This window comes from Eleutherodactylus coqui, chromosome 5, assembly GCF_035609145.1.
Source record: "Eleutherodactylus coqui strain aEleCoq1 chromosome 5, aEleCoq1.hap1, whole genome shotgun sequence".
In the NCBI taxonomy this organism is placed as follows: domain Eukaryota; kingdom Metazoa; phylum Chordata; class Amphibia; order Anura; family Eleutherodactylidae; genus Eleutherodactylus; species Eleutherodactylus coqui.
The window spans coordinates 162,423,060-162,443,587 of NC_089841.1; the positions used below are offsets into that span (position 1 = coordinate 162,423,060).

Consider the following 20,528-nt stretch of genomic DNA (forward strand, 5'->3'; position numbering starts at 1 on the left):
GCGATTCTTTTGCATGCTTTTTTTCGCATGCTTTTGCCGCGATTTTTTTAGTGCAAAAGTCTAGGGCTTTCTAATGTTAAAAACGCATCACACAAAAATTGCAAGTTCATGCATTGCGATGCAATAAAAGGAGGCTCCATAGGCCCCCTGCACACGGGCGGAAAATCCGCGGTGGGATTTCCCACAGAATTTCGGCTCATGCCCACCTGCATAGGATTGCATTAGATAATGCAATCGTAGGCAGTCTGCCATGATTTGTCCACGTGAAGACACACGTGGAAAACAAATTGCGGCATGTTCTATTTCTGTGCGGGTCTCGCAGAGGCCCCCACAGAAATGTCACTGGTAACGGGCCGGCCCCTCTCTGCGCATGCATCGGCTGACTGGCAGCCAGGGCATACCAGAAAATAAAGACACCGGGAGAAGGTAAGCCGCAGGGGCACAGGACCACATCCCGCTGTGAGAATTCTCGCAGCGGGATCCGACCCGGTCGTCTGCAGGCAGCCATAGGGAAACCTGGGAAATTTTAAATAAATAAATAAATATTAGAAAGATAGGACACGACACAATTTTTTTTTTCCACGCAACATCACATGAGTGAAAACATCGCAAATGTGAAGGAAACCATTGAAAATCATTGGTTTCATAATTCTGCGTATTCACTCGCTCTCGTATCGCTCAAAAAACAAGTGATTTTTCTCACAAGTGTGAAGGCGCCCTGACTATACATTACAATCGGCCGTTTGAAGGCAACTATAAGGCTGATGTGGACCTCGGTGAAAATCGGCCTATGCTAAATTGTAAGAATGTGTGTACTTTAGCCTTAATGTCCCCAGCATAAGTGAGAGGCACAAACTATATATGTGGATTCAAATGGGTCATGAATTACTAAGACCACTTTAACGGCTGTTTTAGGCCTTCTATATAATTTTCGTTGTTTGGTTCTGTTAAAGCAGTTGAATAATGCAAATACTAGAAGCGCTGTATCCGGCCCATACGAGACTCGAATGGCGTCAGACAAACCCCATTGACCTGAAATCCTGTTGGACAAACAAATCTAGTCTTAGTGGATAGCAGTTGTGCAATTCCCCAGTTTTGGTTGGGAAATTGTAACCTACAAGAGCAGGGACTATGTTCTATGAAATGACCTGCTTTTATTTGTTTCCACAGAGAGTCAATGCAACTGTGAGGAGCGGATTGTCAATGGTGATAGGCGGATCGTCGGCCCCTTGTGCTCAGCTGATCATCTCTTCCATCGGAGTTGTGGGCACTGCCGAGCAGAACAAGGAGCACAGTGCCAAGTTCTTTGAGTTTGTAATAAAAGAACTAAACTTGGAACGTGACAGGTACGGTACATACAGGGGTAACACAAACTGCTGATTTATAGATCTATTTGTATAATGCTTTCTATGGAGATTACTCCAGGAAATTCTTAGGACTTGTACATACAGCTGTACTATGGGGCTGGGTTATACAGAGCAGTAGTAGGGTTGGTATATAAGTGCAGTACTGTACTTCCAGATGCCACCAACATCGTATGGGAGGCTGATGGGGAGTTTTTTCTCTCAGATCCTGTATGAATGTGCCAGAAAGAAGTGGGATGCTCTGTTGGGTGCTGCAAGTACAGTGCTTTTAGGGGAGAATATCTTGTACGTGGGGAGTCCAATAGAGCCTATATGGCAGTGTGTGAAAGTTATACGGAGTCCGCCTATTTACAGTAGCTCTCCACTTTGGTTGATATGTGATGTCCATAACCCTAACCTTGTGCCATCTTGCATGGACCCATGGTGCCATAAATTTTAGTAAGAGGCCCAACACTTTGCTTCTGATTCCATCCACTCTCAACAAGAAATAAGTAGTTTAGATACTGTATCTGTATGAATGCAGACTGACTACATGATAGAGATTTATGAACGTATTTGGGTCTTGGAGGTATAAAACTATATGTGTGATGTTGGAATTGTTCTATATAATCCTTTATTTAAATGTTCTTTTAAAGGTTTCTAATCCGCTTTCACCCTCTGGAGCCGTGGCAGATAGGAAAGAAGGGAACGGTTATGACCTACTTGTGATGCCTTCAGTAGACCCCATGGGACCTTCTCTTAGAACACATTCCTGCCTCTTCTTTTACCAGTCCAAAATAACCTCTTTGATTTATCATCAAGTCAAATAAGAAAATGGGGGGCAGATAGAAGACCTAAAAATACTGCATCATATTCTGGCAACTGCAGTCCCCACTTACCTGCACATTCTATTATTGGTGGCTGTATAATGGTCCAATAAAAAATATAGTTTTTGTTTTCAGTTTGGTCTATCTGTATGTGTATTTTCATGAATTTTTCTTCTAGGCTTTTTGTCTCTCGATGCCTGCATTCCTCAGTTTGTTTTTTTTGTCAATGAGGCCCAATGTGAATTTTTGACGTGGATTTGCTGACTGGTGTAGATATATTCTATAATGAATATCCCAGCTCATGCTAGGAACTCTAAAAAACACTAACATTGAAAGGCAGGACTAACGTTAAACAACCTGCAGGCAGGACAGCACAGCCAATTTACAATTCTAAGGAATCTCCTAAAACTTTTTTTTATTTTCTACAAATTCATGACAGAAGGAAGGACATGGTTAACTTTACCGTGCAATAAATGGTCAGTCTAAAGCCAGTGTGTGGGCTAGTGTCAACCTGTGTAGAGCACACAGCTCTATCCTAATAAGGCTATGTGAACACATCATGGATACAATCTGCGCAAGGCTTTTGACACAGTGGAATTCACTTGCTGAACTGGAATTAACACTCCGATAATGTAATTCTAGCACCAACAGATCTTACATCTTCCCTAAAACGGGCTCAGTCTATACTTTCCGATTTTGGAAAAATGTCATACTATAAGGTAAATAAAATCTGGACTATTAAGTGTTGGGATTGACGATAAACCAGGCAATAAATACCTAATTTTTTTCCAGAGGTATGGAATGTTCATTCATTCGATATCTAGGTATGCATTTAACAAGTCCCAGCTCCCTTACATTTACCAGTAATTGCCTTCTCATAATATATTCCACAAATTCTAAATAATTTTCGAATGCCCTTTATCTCCTTGGCAGAAAGAATAGCAGTGATTAAAATGATGATTCTGCCACGTATCCTGCATATCTTTGGAACTGTAATGATTTCTTTTCCAAACTCCAGTCTATCCTCAATAAATGTATTTGGAGCAGCTCATGCTGGAGTTAAATTCTCCACTTTAACTAAGCCTTATGAAATAGGGGGCATGAAGGCCCTTTACATCAAACGTTATTTCTCTGCAACACTTTTAGACCAAATTAAACATTGGTGGACATCAGCGCCATATAAAATACTAAAATCATATAAAATCACAGCCATTCAATGATTTAATTGAATGGCTCTGATTGGTCAACACAGCGCCGGCTTTCATTGGCTGACGTGGCGCTGAGCTAACCAACCAAAGCAGTAGCTTGCTGGAGGCAGGACATTCAAGCCCCGCATCCAGAAAGCAATGCTCTTTCAGCGTGGAGGAGGATGCGACACCCTGCAGCAGCAGCGCCGCAGACCATCGCGGAACGCCGGCAGTAGTTGAGTGGTTTTTTTTCCCCCTACTTGTAGTCTCCCCATTGAAATGAGTTGAAACACCATGAATGCGGAACGCATTAATGGCGTTTGAATTCATTTCAATGGGAAAAAATGCTTTGACATACAAGTTTTTTGGCTTAAGACAGGGGTGTCAAACTCATTTTCACCGAGGGCCACATCAGGCTTATGGTGACCTTCAAAGGGCCGATTGTAGGACAGTATAGTAAAAGCTTGTTCACACAAGCGTATTTGCATACATTAATATGCAGTGAATAGAAGCCATTGATTTCAATGATCTCGTTCACATGATGTATATTTTCACACAGTGTGACCTATTTTTTTTGCGTACTACACACTCCAATAGGCCATTGTAGTGAATGGGCCGCGCAAATACGCAGTGAATGCACAGGAAACCTATGTATTCACTGCATATTTGCGCACCATTTCAGTGGGCCCATCTGCGTTCTTTTTTTGCGTGCCCAAATATGCAGGCATAAGCGATTTTGGATTGCGCAAATACACAGCGTGCGACCGAAATATGATTACGCCTGTGTGAACAAGCCCTAATAGTGACCCCTATAGTGGCCGCAGTAGTCATACTGGCCCCAGTAAAAATGGTGACTCTTATAGTGGCCCCAGTAGTAATAGCGACCCCCACAGTAGCCGCAGTAGTAATAGCGACACCCCCCCCCCCTCAGTAGCCGCAGTAGTAAGTGACCCCCACAGTATTCATAACCCCACAGTTCTCTGATTTTTGCATGCAGATAAGCTTCCATCTTTCTATTGAGGTATTATTCAGTGGGACAAGGAGACAAGGTGGTGCTAGACACTTTTCACAGTGGCTTGGGCATAGTCAAACCTAGCATGCTTTATTCTTGTTTCTCCCAGTATTAGCGTTGCCACTAAACCAGCAAACATCGGCTCAGCTAATATGGATGCCTGCGGCTGGTGCTAGAAATTATTTTTCACCAGCAATATAAATTGCCGGTAAAACTGTTAATAAAGTTAGCACTTGTGCGGGCCACAAGGACAGGTAACGGCTCCGGCTGCGGGCTTGATATGAAAGCATGTGGATGGCTGATAACAAGGACAAGGTGCTGCTACTAAATGATGGCGATACATGGTTCATAGCGATACTGGGGGGGGGGGTGATTATGACCGATCCTTGTTCAGAACCGGGTCGGCTTGTGAGCTCTTTCTGGGGATGGAGGCTGACGTGGTTGGTAGTAATTGCTGGCACAGTTTCCGCAGCCGTCCCTCTAACTACAACTTTATACACTACCAGTGATCTTACGTTAGATAAAGAGAAACTAAAATGCTGAAAACTGGCTGGTTCGACAAAACGGGGTTCAGATGTTCATACATTAAGGCCTCCTGCACACTGCATAGCCGGATTTCGGCTTCTTTTCTGTACTGCGGATGGACCCGTAGGCTCACCGTTGCACATGTGCAGTACAGATTTCTTCCCCCCTGCTGCCTGGGTCCATCTGCTTCTATTGACTTCAATGGAAGCCGTCTGTGTGGAATCTGTGGAAATATGCGGCATGCTGCGATTTTTCCCCTGCTTGTGGAAACCGCAATTGGTTTGCGCAAGTGTGCAGAGAAAAATCAATTTCCCATAGCATGCTATGGGCACTGCTTACTGCATTTCCGCGGTGCGGACACGCACAGCAAACATCTACCCGTGGGCAGGAGGCCTTGAGTGCAGCTGTCCAAGGTGCATTTTTATGTGGGCATCAGCAACTACCATAGTACCCCAATATAGGGAATATCTATGGCTAGTGTCTCAATACGGGGGGCAATGCGGACTGCCCCCCCGGTATTAGCGGCATTAGATAGTGCCACAATATAAGAATACTAACAGCCAGTTTCCTATTTATACAATTCTTGGAGGAATAAGGGAGGTAAATTGGGCCGGTCTGCACCCCGAAATCATGTCCCCTTTTTATTTGGCTAGTATTTTTTGGTGAAGACGGTGGCAATCCTACCCCCCCCCCCCCCCTCCTTCCCCGTGTTGCACCATGACCCCCATCTAAGCATCTGTACTGACAGTAGGTGACCCGCTGAGTCCAGGGAAGAATGGGGAAGTTATACTTACCTCCCCTGCTGTTCCCCAGGCGTGAGCGCTGCAAGCCGTGCTAAGTAGTCCGCTTATTATACGATTAGAATGACACCGGGGGAACAGCAGGGGAGGTGAGTATAACACTTACACCCCTGGACTCAGCGGGTCACCTACTGTCAGCCCATGATCCCAGCCTATGGCACTAACAGCAGGTGACAGGCGCCCTTTAAATATACGTTCATTAAAATCCATGCAAGACAGTTTTGCTAGTGAAGCATATCATGGCTGTAACCACAGGAGGGGCTCCCAGTATCTGCACCAGAGCGGCCCCGACCACAGACAGGAGCTCCTCTGATATCACCCTCTGCCGGCGCACACGTGTAACCACACAGGCTTCCGCTAGAGGGCGGTGTTGTTTCTCGCTCGCAGTCAAGACATTTCCGGGTTCATGCCCTTCCAGCACAACTCACGATTTGATTGGCTTGGAAAAAGGTCTGCTGTGATTGGTCGTTTTGTGGCCGGGAGTTTAGCCTACCAGTTGCCGCGATACTACTGGGTGTATGCGGTCCAACACGGATGAGTGCGGGAGGCGGTTGCCGTGGTGACCAGAGGTGAATTTTAAGGTTTCCTCCGGGTAATTCTTCTAGAATACAGCGCGGGGACCGGTGTCGGTGCACGGAGGGGAGGAGGGCTGTGCGGGCCGAGCGTCCTTACTCATTCCATGGGGAGATAAGCCATAGCTCTACGGAGAGCCGCACGTCCCGGCATTGTCATAGAGCGGGTATGGCGGAGGTCACGTGACTGCTGTCTCCCAGGGTTGCTGCAGACACACGTGTCCTTCTCTTTGTCATTCTGCACTGGGCTGCTAATTACTAATTAGCGGGTGATGTTATTCCGGTTGACCCCCGGCTGACCACCGCACAGAGAGCAGCTGGGGTTTTCGTGTTCGTATAAATATTATAATTTGCTACACTAATGTCCATCAGTCTACGGCCGTATGCGGAGGACGCTGGGTTATCCTGTTTTAACGCCGTGGGAGCCGGCTATCACCGTGTATGGCAGCGATGGTGCGCTGTACATGACCGCCGTGTATCTAAGGCAAAACAGCAGCCGTGTCGGCAGCACTCGCCAACAACCAGATATGGCGCAACCCCAATCCCTAATCCTAGTCCATACACCAGAAGTACCCTGCGGCGTACAAGGGGTGGGCTCATCCCATTAGGGACCACTTGATTCTTCCCCAGACCAGCAGCAAGGTCCGACCCCACAACTGTATCTTAGGCACGCCACCATACGCAGTCGGACTTGTTTCTTTTTTACTTCCCACTCTGTCCCCTAGCGGTGTTGCGTGCGCCGCGCTGCGCATGCGCAGGGTATTGTGAATGGACAGCGTTGCATACGCCACTCCTAGAGATATAAGGCTGCCATCTTTTTCACGCACGTATTACATGCAGGGTAAATATGTTAATGTGAACGGTCAAATGAAAACCCATGGACTTTCATCGACTCCATTCAAGGCATAATACGCGGTGAAATCACGGCTGTGTGAAGGGGCGCAATTTGCTGCAGTGTCCGCAGCAGACGTTCCACAGCCGTTCTGCCCCAAATTCCACAGATTTTAAGGACTCCTTCACATGGACGTATTTTTTACACCTGTAATGCGCAGTGAATAGAAACCATTGATTTTGATGGGTTCGTTCACATATTCGTTTCTTTTCACGTGATTTTGGGTTGCATGAAAAAATACGCAGTATGTTCTATTTTTGGTGCGTGTTACTCACCGGAATAGGCTATGGAAGTGAATGGGTCGGCGCAGTGAACATGCAGGAAAGCTGCGCATTTGCATAGCAGAACCATGGGCCCTTCTGTGTATTTACTTACACGTGTGAACTAGCCCTAACCCAGATTTTAGTGTGAAAATCCCCCCCCCCCCCCCATTTGAAGAGGTGGGATCAACACGGAACTTCCGCTGCTATAATTGATCTGCTGTGGATGTAAAATTTGCGTCCCGTATCAATGTGCGCACGCCTATCTGTGCTGTTTAGTACATGTTGTATAGAGCAGATGAGAGTTATTATACTGAAGGTCAATTTCAAGTCGCAGCATTACAGAAGAATTTGGGAGTACAAATTTATAGTCATGTTTGATACCCTCAAGAATAGAATGAACCTCAGCCCAGGATTCTTGCATAAGTGGAAAATATGAAAGGTCTGAACGAGATCAAGAGGGATGTCCTCTTCCCAATCATAATTTTTTTATTTATTTATTTTTCTCTTTAAAACTTCATAAAAATTCAGAACTTGACTTGTAGTAATGTTGCAATCCACGAGGTGGTGCTGCATCTCCTTCCATGTGCAGGTTGAAGGAAAGAGAAGACACATCATAAAACTGTCCTGTGCTCAGTGGACTGATTTACGATTTATGTCTCCGCTCTATTTGTTGTTTTGAGTGCAAAACAGTCTCGAATTTCTGTATGTGAACATTTATTTAGATAAAGAGGAATGTGTTCTCCCCCTCCCCTTTGCATCTGTATGTTATTATGTACCTTCCAAACTAGTTTCATTCATTAGCCTGACAAAGGGGGTGATATACCGAAAGCTCGCCATAACATCATGTATCTTTGTTAGCCATTGAAAGGTATCATATCTACAGGATTACTTGGTTTCTCTCACTGAGCACAGTCACACAGTAATCTGCATGAACCACTTCTCTTCATTTTTTACATTTTCACCTTGATTTCATCCCGGAAAATGTGGGGGCCTTCAGTGATGAACATGGTGAACACTTTTACCAAGATATCCTTAGTATGGAGTATCATTATCAAGGACACTGGAGCCCTTCAATGATCGGGGATTACTGCTGGTTTCTGGTTAGGGAGACTAATGAAACACCATACAAGAGAAAAGCTTCATCATCCCATTTTGCCAAATCAGTTTAAACGTAGCGATGTATAAATCTTAGGCCGCCTGCAGACGGGCGGAAATTCCACGGCGGGATTCCCCGCAGAATTTCTGCCCCTGGACGCCTGCATAGGATTGCCTTACAGCACGCAATCCTGTGCAGACTGCCGCAATTTGTCTGCGCGAAATCACGCGCAGCAAACAAGCCGCAGCATGCTCTAATTCTGTGTGGGGCTCACAGAGCCGGCACATGAAAGAGTCGGAGCTGCAGGAGCGGGTGAGTCCGCGGTGCTCTCTGCAGGCGCTCGGGTCGGGTCCCGCTGCAAGAATTCTCGCAGTCAGATCCGACCCGGTCGTCTGCAGGCGGCCTAAGTGTTATTATTGGTCTCATATTCACAGATACATTACCAGGAAAACATTGTTGAGTTCTGAGTGTTTTTGTTTTGTATTTAAAACCAAACATTTGGCAATACTGTATTATTGTCTATGTAATAGTGCTCTGTATCTCAGAAATGTGACGTGATAGACAGAATCTGATTCTTCCACTGAATTAAGCATCCCAAAATTAGTTAAATCAACCTGTTTCCAAACCAGATACAGAATAAAAAGTTTGATTTGTTGACCAGTAACTTTGCCAAGATTTCCAAGTCATTCACCAATTTTTCGCTGCGCTGGATGTTGGCATTTTGACAAAGCATGGCACCTCCATCACTAAGTAGCCCCAGAATATCTGTAAATAATCTCCGTCGTCTCCAGTCTGTTTTTCTGCCATCATGCAGTGCTCGTAATTCTTTGTTTTCTGATGTTGTAAGTTGAGATTTTAACAAACTTTTAACTAAGTCTGTTTCTTTTAGAATGGGTACCTGTCCGTATCTGTAACGAGCCACGCTGAATCATACAGAATGGTAATTCAAGTCACTTTGAAGTTTTATGTTAGGAGCAATTGTTTTTGTCATCCTACTTATTTGCATTACTTTGTCACCAGATTCGCATAGCAGCCCTAAATGCAGCTTCAACTGTAGAGGGAGAACATGAAGAAACTTTTAAAAGTCACAAAACACAGACCAAAGAGGCGCAGGCGAGTGGAGCAATGCCATTCTTTGAAGTTGGTACTGTGTGCCATACATGCAGGCTCATTGATTTGTCTTTTTCTTTGTAGGAAGCTGAAGCATTTGCACTTTATCACAAGGCCTTGGACCTACAGAAGCTTGACCGCTATGATGAGTCCTCCCAGGCCTATCACCAGCTGCTAGATACCCGTCTGCTGCAGGAAGTGAGTTTATCTATTTGTATTATTTTCACATTTGCATGCTTGACTGTTTCACTGCAGCTTCATATTTCTGCAGGATCAGAAAACTCATAGAAGCACACTAGGCTTTATTTTCTTTGAGAAATCCATCACCGTATCAGTGACATACTCAGTTCTGTAGCTGGTCCCTCGAGTCCACATAGTCTACACCTTTCATTTGGCCTCGAGGATACACTCTGACAACGCTGTGTGTCCTGCAGTTAATGGGACAGTTAATTGCCCATAGCAACCAATCACAGCACAGCTTTCATTTTCAAGAGCAAAATACAAAATAAAAGCTGCACTGTGATTGGTTGCTATGTGCAAGAAAGACATCTTTCCTTTTTAGACAGTTATCATAAATCTGTCCCATTAACCCCTTAACACTACAGGACGTACAGTTACGTTCTGCAGCTTCAAGGTATGTATGAAGGGAGATCGCGGGGTGCTCCCCCTCCATACAACGCAGGTGCCGGCTGTTTCTTACACCCGGCTCCTGCCGTCAACCTTCTGAAAGGCCCCAGGGCTGTCATAGCCATGCCTGAGGTGGGACTTGATAGAATTCCTGTCAGATCGCCGTATAATGTAATGTTATGACATTACAGCATACTGCAGGACTGATCAAAGCAGTGTATGTTCATGCCTCCTCCGGGGACTTAAAAAAGAAAAAATAAGATTAAAAAAGTTTTACTGATTATTGAAAAAAAAGAAGGTAATAAAAGTTTAAAATAAAAACTAGAGATGAGCGAGCCTACTCGGCCACGCCCCTTTTTCGCCCGAGCGCCGCGATTTTCGAGTACTTCCGTACTCGGGCGAAAAGATTCGGGGGGTGCCGTGGGTGAGTGGGGGGTTGCAGCGGGGGGTGGGGAGAAGAGGGAGAGAGAGAGGGCTCCCCCCTGTTCCCCGCTGCTACCCCCCGCTCCGCCACACCAAAATTTTTGGTGGAGATGTAAGGAGCAGAATTGCTCAGCTGTTTGCCCCGTGTTCTGAGAGGGGTTGCTTCTGATGACACAACCATTAAGACAACATCTATGAAAGACAGTTGGAGACAGACCACGGGGTAAGATAGAGAGTGCACCCAACACATTAACAAAGGCTCAACATTAATATCAATGCTTTTGTATTTACCTTGGACAAACGTAATGATGCTAATGTTGAGCCTTTGTTAATGTGTTGGGTGCCCTCTCTATCTTATCCGTGGTCTGTCTCCAACTGTCTTTCATAGATGCTATATTAGACTTCTCCAGTGATATCTGTGTGGATACCACTGACCAAATTTTCAATTTTTCTCCTTTGCCTGTATGTTCCATGGTCCAGTTTAAATCACCTACATTGGTATACTTGCTATGAAAAGGAATATGTTGCATAATAAATGTGTTCTGTGTTTCAGGCGGTCCCTTTGAATGAAGAAAGAGAGGGCCTAAAGCATCCTGGATTAATGCTAAAGTATTCAACATATAAAAACTTGGCTCAGCTTGCAGCAAAACGAGATGACTTGGAGACGGCAATGGAATATAACCTAGAGGTATGTTGTTGGTAATCGCCTACTTCTGGGACTCCCATGATCACTGGGATTATTGTTGGCATTTTCTCTGCACAGTGCCTCTCATAAACGTGGGTTGTGCAGAGAACTGCAACACAGCTCCATTAAACTGAATGAAGCTGAGTTGTAGTTGCCTCCTTCCATCGCGCTTGTGGATGTCCACTGGTGAGGCCTCCACGATCGGGATGTAATGGCATTTTCTTGTAATACACTGTAACCTACTATGATGGGAAAACTCCTTTAAAGAGTTTTAACAAATCGGTTATTCATTGTAAAATAAAGTCAAACAGAACATGCTTTCTGTATCAGCCCTTCATGGTTTTCAGCCATTGAATAGGAACTTTCATTATTTACTTATACAGGATGAAAACCTGTCCTCGACACAGTTGGACAATTCATTACGAGATACAGCTCTGATAAGTATTGTAGGTGTAACAAGCTGTATTTCCAAGTGATCATCAAATGAACTGGACAGATTTTTATGCATTGGTGAAAAATATGAAGGTTCTTAATGAATAACTGCAAGCAGAGATCTTAAAAACCATGAGAAATCGGTACAGAAAATATTCTGCAAAATGATGTAACTTTATATTATTTAAAGATAACCCCTTATTTGCTAAAACCATAATACCCCTCTAATTGAAATCAACGCGAAACGTGCCTGCAGTTTCAAGCAACGGTCACTTCACAGAGGTCGGAGCAGAGACTTTCGCTCCGACCCCTGTGTAATTTTGGCACTGTTTGTGCGCACAATCAGCTAATCGGTCAGGGGCCTGAGCGACGTACCCCAGTCGATCAACTGTTGATGACCTATCCTAACATAGTAACATAGCATGTGAGGCTGAAAAAAGATATATGTCCATCCAGTTTAGCCTGTTACACCTCAATGTTGATCCAGAGGAAGGCAAAAAAACCCCAATGAGTTGGAAGACAATTTTCCTCATTTAGGAGAAAAAAATCCTTCCTGACTCCAATCTAGCAATTGGAATAATCTCTGGATCAACACAACAACTCCTTTCAAGTTATTAATGATTATAGCATCCCGAGGGTAGGTCATCAATAGTATTCTTCCTTGGGGAATCCCCTTAAGTTTTTAATGTGCAACATGCAGTAAAGCAAAAGGCTAAATGTGAATGGTGCCTAATAGAGATGAGCGAGTATACTTGCTAAAGGCAATTGCTCCAGCGAGCAGTGCCCTTAGCGAGTACCTGCCTGCTCGAGATGAAAGGTTTGGGTGCCGGCGCGGGGGAACGGTGAGTAGTGGCAGTCAGCGGGGGGGGGGGGGGGGGGAGAGAGAGAGAGAGGGAGAGAGAGATCTCCCCGCTCTCCCCCGCAGCTCCCTGCCCCCCGCCGACCCCCGAACCTTTTGTCTCGAGCGGGCAGGTACTCGCTAAGGGCACTGCTCGCTGGAGCAATTGCCTTTAGCGACTATACTCGCTCATCACTAGTGCCTAATTTTACTTTGTTAAATCGGTTCACATAAGATTGAAAGTGGACCTTCATTTTTTTAAATTCTTTCTTGTTTTCTTCCTTCCTTTTGCCTATTTATTTTATCACAGGCTGTCATGTTAGACTCCACCGATGTCAATCTGTGGTATAAAATTGGTCAGCTGGCTCTTCGCCTAGTACGCATTCCACTAGCACGACATGCATTTGAAGAGGGACTTCAGTGTAATCCTGATCATTGGCCTTGTTTGGATAACCTGGTCACTGTCCTATACACTATCTTTGATTATAGCAGTAAGTACAAAGAATACTGAATTGGTATTAAGCAATTGTGTCAAAAAGTATTTTAAGAACGCTATGGAAGGTGTAAGATGAAATGTGTATGAAGGACTATTTAGTGTCCAGAAATAGTGAGTGGACGAAGTAACTGGAAAGATTTATGTACTGCAGATTAAAGGGGCTGTCCCATTAAGGCAATCCCTGTCCGCATGCTTTCTGGGGCATATAGATTACATAGAAAAGGTCTGCTTGATTGAAGACCCTACTCTATAGATCAGAGTGAATATCCACTACAAAGCGTGTATCTTATTATGACTGTCCTGATCCTACCTGGTGTCTTTATCTGCAGCCTGTTTGTACTTCATCTGCAAGGCTTTAGAGAAAGACTGTCGCTATAGCAAAGGGCTAGTACTAAAAGAAAAGATCTTTGAAGAGCAGCCATGTCTCAGGAAGGACTCTTTCCGCATGTTCTTGAAATGGTAAGTAGCTCAGTAACTGTAACCTCTTTGTATAGAACATGGCATTGGTATTCTTGGCAGAAAAGCTAAAAGTATTTTGAGCCAGCGTGGTGTAAATAGATGCATAATATATATATACATCATATATGTCTTTGGTCAGGAGGCAAATTATTTGGACTTGGCAATAATGATAGCTGTTGTGACTGGATACACTTGTGCCTAGTCCTTTATGTTGTACTGTATAAAGGGGTATTCACATCTAATAAGGTGATGGTTTATCACTAAGATTTATGATTAGAGATGAGCGAGCATACTCTTTTTGGGCGTTTTTGCACTCGAGCACCGCTTTTTCCGAGTAACTGACTACTCGGACGAAAAGATTTGGGGGGCGGCGTGGTGGAGCGGGGGGTAGCAGTGGGGAACAGGGGAGAGCTCCCCCCCCCCACTCCCCTCTGCAACCCCTCGCTCACCCCGGGCGCCCCCGAATCTTTTCGTCCGAGTAGTCAGCTACTCGGAAAAAGCGGTGCTCGAGTGCAAAAACGCCCAAAAAGAGTATGCTCGCTCATCTCTATTTATGATCCTATTATCGCAGGATTTATCGGTGACGGACTGACTCTGAGAATGAAGAAGTCGCACTGTCTAGTGTGAAAGTCCTTGTCCATTACTCAGTAGGGTAACTTTTGCCCTTATATCCACATGTCTATAGAAAAGGTAGACTGAATGGAAACCGATTAATTATTCAGTTGCAGCTAGCAAGAGGGTCATTTTTATTTATTTGTAGCCAGGTTATTTAATCCCCATGTATCCGTCATTCGTTGCAGGGGAATGTAAGGAGTGGGCTCTGAAGCTGAGCTCACTCCATACATAGCAGCTATCAGCTTGTTCTGACTATGTTGACTGCAGCCTCTAAGCTAGTCTGAGTGAATCTCAGTGACCCACCTGCGACATGATAGAGTGCTGATAAATTGCTATGAGAGCTTGGGGATTTATAAAGGTCCCCAGACCTGCCATGGATATCGGACTATTAAGCCCTGCCCATGGCAAGGCTTAATAGACTGCCTGTAAAAGTACTGTATAGTGCAATATTGAAGTAAATATCTGGGATTAAAACCTAACTGAAAATATTACTGAAAAAAATCTGGGATTAAAACATAACTTTTATTAATACTTGTTCTAAAATCTACTTTACTTTAGTTGTTTATACTAGATGCATAGTATACATAGGTGTGCTATTAGATTTTCTTTTTTATTGTATAAGTCTTTGCTTGAAAGTTGGACACTGTTAACATAACCGCTCTTCTGACCCTTTCATCCTCTTCTGACCCCTGTATCATCTCACATAACTCTGTGTTCTATCAGGTTAACCCCTGCATAGCAATGTTCTTAAAGGGGTTGTCTCGCGAAATCAAGTGAGGTTATACACTTCTGTATGGCCATATTAATGCACTTTGTAATATACATCGTGCATTAAATATGAGCCATACAGAAGTTATATACTTACCTGCTCCGTTGCTAGCGTCCTCGTCTCCATGGTTCCGTCTAAATTCGCTGGCAGCTTGCTTTTTTAGACGCGCTTGCGCAGTCCGGTCTTCTCCTTTCAGCACGAGCCGCTTCAGTGTGCTCCTCGCTACAGCTCTTCTGCGCATGCGCAGACGAGCTGTCACTGCTCGGGAGCGCGCTGGAGCGGCCATTCTGTACCATCCTCTGTTAGAGGAAGTTGCAGAGCCGCTCAGCTGTCCCGAGAAGCCGCCCAGCTGTCCTGCCACCCAGGTAAGTGATGGGCCAGGGGGGCTGCCGCTGTGCCGGGGGGGGCTGCCGCTGTGATGGGGGGGCTGCCGCTGTGGCGGGGGGGGGGGGGCTGTGCCAGGGGGGCTGTCGCTGTGCCGGGGGGGGCTGTCGCTGTGCCAGGGGGGCTGTCGCTGTGCCGGAGGGGGCTGTCGCTGTGCCGGGGGGGGGGCTGTCGCTGTGCCGGGGGGGGGCTGTCGCTGTGATGGGGGGGGGGGGGCTGCGCCGGTCACCTGCTGCCTGGCGGTGAGTGACTGTGTGCCGTGGTCGGCCGCGTTCAATCCCGGGGTCCAGTCGGCAGCTGCGGGGCGTCTGGTTGTCAGGGAGAAACACCTGGTAGCGTCTCGGGAGCGCGCACGTCGGGCTACAGCAAGCGATGGGAAAAGAACCGGCGGCCATCTTGGGAAACTTTTTATAAGTTGCTGAAACGCTGGAACTGTAAGTACAAACCAGCTAGAAAAGTAATTTACAGGGGGGCTTAGTAATATATGCTTAATTAGGGGGACTGGCCAAAAAAAAAAATTCACTGCTTCCTCGAGACAACCCCTTTAAATATCTACAATGTACATGCTTTCATATCAGAACTATATAGTTTTTCAATAGCATCATATACGGTACTGATGGCAGCCACGAGGCACCCACTTGAACACCAAGGTTAAATAGGCTAAGCTGGGCCTCCTGTCAGATCACCATCCAATCACCTACCCCTACACGGCAGCAGTTCATTGGATATGCAGAGACCAGGCTAATCACAACAAAGGCAATCCTCTCTTCAGAACAACAGTCATCCAGCCAATCACAAAGTGCCATGTCAGCAATGACATAGCACGTCCCTGTTGGTCAGCCATCTCCCTGCCAAGACCTGGAGGCGCATCATTATTTCCATGGGGACACCAGCGCTTAGCGCTTATCAATATAACTACTTTCTCTACTATATCTATAGCTGTGCCCAGCAGTAAAATTTTTTTTACTTAATTGATATCATCGCATCCGTAAAAGTCAGAGATATCAAAATATGACATTGTATATCCGACACAGTTAAGTCTATACAGGAAAAATATACGCATTGTCAGAATTGCGTTATTTTCATCAACCCACCAGTAGAAAAAAAAAAATAGGAAAAAAAAAGTAGTAAATATAGATGAGCGAGTATACTCGCTAAAGGTAATTGCTCGAGCGAGCATTGCCTTTAGCGAGCATCTCCCCCGCTCGAGACGGAAGGTTCGGGTGCCGGCAGCGGGCAGGGAGCTGCGGGGGAGAGCGGGGCGGAACGGAGGGGAGATCTCTCCCTCTCTCCCCCCCCGCTCCCTGCTGCAGACTGCCGCTACTCACCGCTCCCCCGAGTCGGCACCTGAACCTTCTGTCTCGAGCGGGGGAGATGCTCGCTAAAGGCAATGCTCGCTCGAGCAATTGCCTTTAGCAAGTATACTCGCTCATCTCTAGTAGTAAACTTTCATGTACTCCATATTGGTACCAACAAACTTATAGTTTGGCCCACAAAACAAATTCTTACAAATCCTTGTTAATGGAAAATTAAAAGAAGTTATGGGGTTAGAATGTCAAGACAAAAAGAATATAATTTTTTTTTACGTGTAATATGATTTAAAGCTATTACAACATAAAAACTACACTTGCTGTCAAAAAAACTCAAGTACCTAGGAGTTGTCAGAATCAAATGAAACTTTCTCTGTGGGATACAGGTTGGCATGGAGGTTCTAGTACCCTGGTGTACCGCCTCTAGCTTGGATACAAGATGTGATACAGGCAGGCATGGAGGTTCTAGTACCCTGGTGTACCGCCTCTAGCTTGGATACAAGATGTGATACAGGCGGGCATGGAACTTCTAGTACCCTGTTGTACCGCCTCTAGCTTGGATACAAGATGTGATACAGGCAGGCATGGAAGTTCTTGTACCCTGTTGTACCGCCTCTAGCTTGGATACAAGATGTGATACAGACAGGCATGAAGGCTCTAGTACCCTGTTGTACCACCTCCAGCTTGGATACAAGATGTGATACGGGCGGGCATGGAGGCTCTAGTACCCTGTTGTACCACCTCCAGCTTGGATACAAAATGTGATACGGGCTGGCATGGAAGCATACAGGTTCCATATGGTATCCTGTGGCATATCAGTCTACATTTGCTGTAACTGACCCTCTGGATTGTGCAAATCCATAGGCTGTCGAAGTTGGTGTCCCAGATGGTCCCATACATGCACTATTAGCGATACATCTAGTATTCGGGCAGCCACGGAAGTGTGACAATGTTGGGGAGGCTCCTGTGACCCCCTTGTGTGTGCGGCCGAACATTATCCTGCTGGAAAATACCTCTTGGAAGCCACCATGAGAGGAACACATGTGGCTGCAGGATGTCCTGAACATATCGCTGAGCTGTCCTCATCCCTCATACCACAATAAGAGGTGACCAACTGTCATATGCGATGCCCCCCCCCATCACACCAGCAGGGGGCAGTGTGCCGCTCCACAGCAAAGGCAGGATTGAGACGCTCACCCCTAGGTCTCCAGACACGAGCAAAGCCGTCATCGGTGCCCAAACGTAACCTGGATTAGTTGCTGAAGACAACCTAGTTCCACTTCATTGCATGCCACAATTTTGTGCAGGCTACGCACTGGCAGCTTCCATTGAAGTCAATGGAAGACATCCTTTCCGCAGATATTCTCCATAATCATTGCAGAATGGCCACAAAAACTGCGTCACTGCCATAGTGACAGCGCGGCATCCACTTTACTGCGCATGCGTGCCAGAGCGCAGGCTGCCACATCCGCAGCACAGAGAAGAGACGCTAGACAGGTAAGCTGGGGTCACGCATATGTGGTCTGACCTGCCCTTAGACAGGAGCCCTAAGATAGTGACTTGTAACTTCAGAACTTGTAACGTGTTGGTGTATCATTTATAGCTCAGGGCTTTCATAACAGTTTATTTCAAAATGGTTATGAATGGTCCAAAGTGCAGTACAAAGTATAAACCTCTATTAGAAACACACAATGGGATAGTACTGATTCATAGCTGGTCATCAAGCCAGGAATATAGGGCTCTTAAAGGGGTTATGCCAAAAACATAACTCTTGTTCATATGCCCCATTAGTGTATAATAAGCATCAAAGATATACCACACTAATGTTTTGTACTGCTGTATGTTGATTGTATGTATGTATCTGATTTAATTTTTTTTCAGTGACTTGTCCATTCATGATGTGGATGTTAATAAGGAGGAGGCAAACAGAATTGTGGAGGAGGCATTAGAATTACGCAGGAAGAGGCAAGCTCTGAATGTGAAGCCCGAAGAGCCAGATCTGAAGCTGATTCAACCACTCCCATTTTTCACGTAAGTGTGAAATATTTAATAACAGAAGAGGCGGGAAAGACAACAGATATTATTGTCTAATAGTACCTGTTCTGTGTTCACAGGTGGAAGTGTCTTGGGGAGAGCCTGCTGACTATGTATCGGCATCTTACAACATGTGAACATCCTCGTCCTAGCTTGGGAAAAAGGGTTGACCTCACAGATTACAAAGATGCAACACAACTGGATTCTAGTCCCCAAACTTCCTTCATTACAGAAAAGGTCACAGACACACCCAGCACCTCCACTCCAGCAACACCAGTTGTGTCATTAATAGAGCCCAACCCAACAATTACTACCACTAATCCAGTCATGCCCTCCCAAACCAATAATGATTCGTCCATTGGTCAAGGTGAGAGTCAAGGTCGGAGCAAAGCCTTAGAAAGCAATCTAGTATTCTTAAGCTCAAAACAGGACAGCATTTTTTGGGTCTTGTGTATTAAAACTACTTTAGATAAGAAGAGGAACAGTTATCCATAACTGGCAGTTTCCAGCTTTCATCTTCTCTTAGTAGGATAGAAAATCTTGGAAATGAACTGTTTGGTTTCTATGGACAACTAATCCCCTTCGTGGCTTAAGGCTGATTTAGACACAACGAGAATCACTCAAAAGAATTTTTTGAGCAATTCTCGTTCTGTCTAAATCAGTGTTTCTCAACTCCAGTCCTCAGGACCCCCAACAGGTCATGTTTTCAGGATATCCTATAGTAAGAACACATGTGGCAATGTCTGAGGCACCGACAATCATTACATCACCTGTGCAATACTAAGGAAATCCAGAAAACATGACCTGTTGGGGGTCCCTGAGGACTGGAGTTGAGAAACACTGGTCTAAATGCACTGATATTGTGCAGTTTTCGTGGCTTGCTAGAATTAAGCGCTCAGCGGAGCAGGCTGTTATCAGCCGGCTGCACTGATAAGATTCTGTATGCCAGTGTCCTGCTGTGAATTCACCGCGGGGCACGGTCTGTAAGCACGGCGGTGTCCCGCTGTGCCTGCATAGCTGTATAGTAGCTAATTAGCTACTATAAAGTATGCAAAGATGATCACTGAAAACTGTCACTCAAACTTTCGTTTGAGCGACTTTTGAGTGATCATCTGTTAGTGTAAATGGGGTATTAGGTTGGAAATTAATTACCTATTTGTATATGATTTTCGTGGTCTATTGTTTTGTGTAGATGAATAACAATTAGAGATGAGCGAGCACGCTCGGATAAAGCAGTTACTTGAGCGAGCATCGCTCTTCTCCAGTAACTGCTTACTGGTCCGAGCAGGCTCTCTCTCTCTCTACCCCCCCACCGCGCCTTCTCACTCAGTGTAAATGTGAGTCATTCAGTCTTTTAACAACTGCTTGATTAGGGCTTAGTCACACAGGTGGCGATCCGCGCATATTTCTACGCGTAAAACCGCCTGCACCGCGTGCAGACGAAAATCCACATGACTAGCTCAATTAAGACCCATATTTTATTTTTTTAAAAGATGCGGATGTCTGCAATGCGGACGTTTTTCTGCGCAGAAATTTGCGCGTACCTCTGCTTGTGTGACTGAGCCCTCACAGTGAATGGAGGCGGGCGGGCAGCCAGAAGAGCTCTGCGGTGCACTCTGCCTCCATTCAGTGAACAACAAACTAGAGTGATAGTCATTGCAACAGCTGTGGGGCATTTATGCACCTTGCAGTCGTCCCATATACAGGTACCTTAAAGGGGTATTTGGGCATATACTTTTGATGATCTCTCCTCAGAATCGGTCACCAATAGTTCATTGTCAGAGGTCAGCGGCTCTGCATCCTCACCGATCGGCTGATCATCCAGCCCA

The 20,528-nt window shown here is 45.4% G+C and overlaps 2 protein-coding genes across 2 annotated transcripts in view; both read left to right on the forward strand.

The window, feature by feature from the left end:
* Positions 1-2,304, forward strand: part of LOC136627998 (D-dopachrome decarboxylase-B-like) — an 8,174-nt gene extending 5,870 nt beyond the window's left edge. The window contains exons 2-3 of the mRNA XM_066603558.1: positions 1,171-1,346; positions 2,000-2,304. Of these exons, the coding sequence (XP_066459655.1) occupies positions 1,171-1,346; positions 2,000-2,072 (249 nt within the window). The 3' untranslated portion in view covers positions 2,073-2,304. The remainder of the gene's footprint in view (positions 1-1,170; positions 1,347-1,999) is intronic.
* Positions 2,305-6,183: 3,879 nt separating this feature from the next.
* The window catches only part of CABIN1 (calcineurin binding protein 1), a 116,116-nt gene continuing 101,771 nt past the window's right edge, over positions 6,184-20,528 (forward strand). The window contains exons 1-9 of the mRNA XM_066603571.1: positions 6,184-6,263; positions 9,407-9,457; positions 9,538-9,630; positions 9,712-9,825; positions 11,231-11,365; positions 12,943-13,123; positions 13,458-13,587; positions 18,547-18,696; positions 18,780-19,066. Coding sequence (XP_066459668.1) covers positions 9,455-9,457; positions 9,538-9,630; positions 9,712-9,825; positions 11,231-11,365; positions 12,943-13,123; positions 13,458-13,587; positions 18,547-18,696; positions 18,780-19,066 — 1,093 coding nt within the window. The 5' untranslated portion in view covers positions 6,184-6,263; positions 9,407-9,454. The remainder of the gene's footprint in view (positions 6,264-9,406; positions 9,458-9,537; positions 9,631-9,711; positions 9,826-11,230; positions 11,366-12,942; positions 13,124-13,457; positions 13,588-18,546; positions 18,697-18,779; positions 19,067-20,528) is intronic.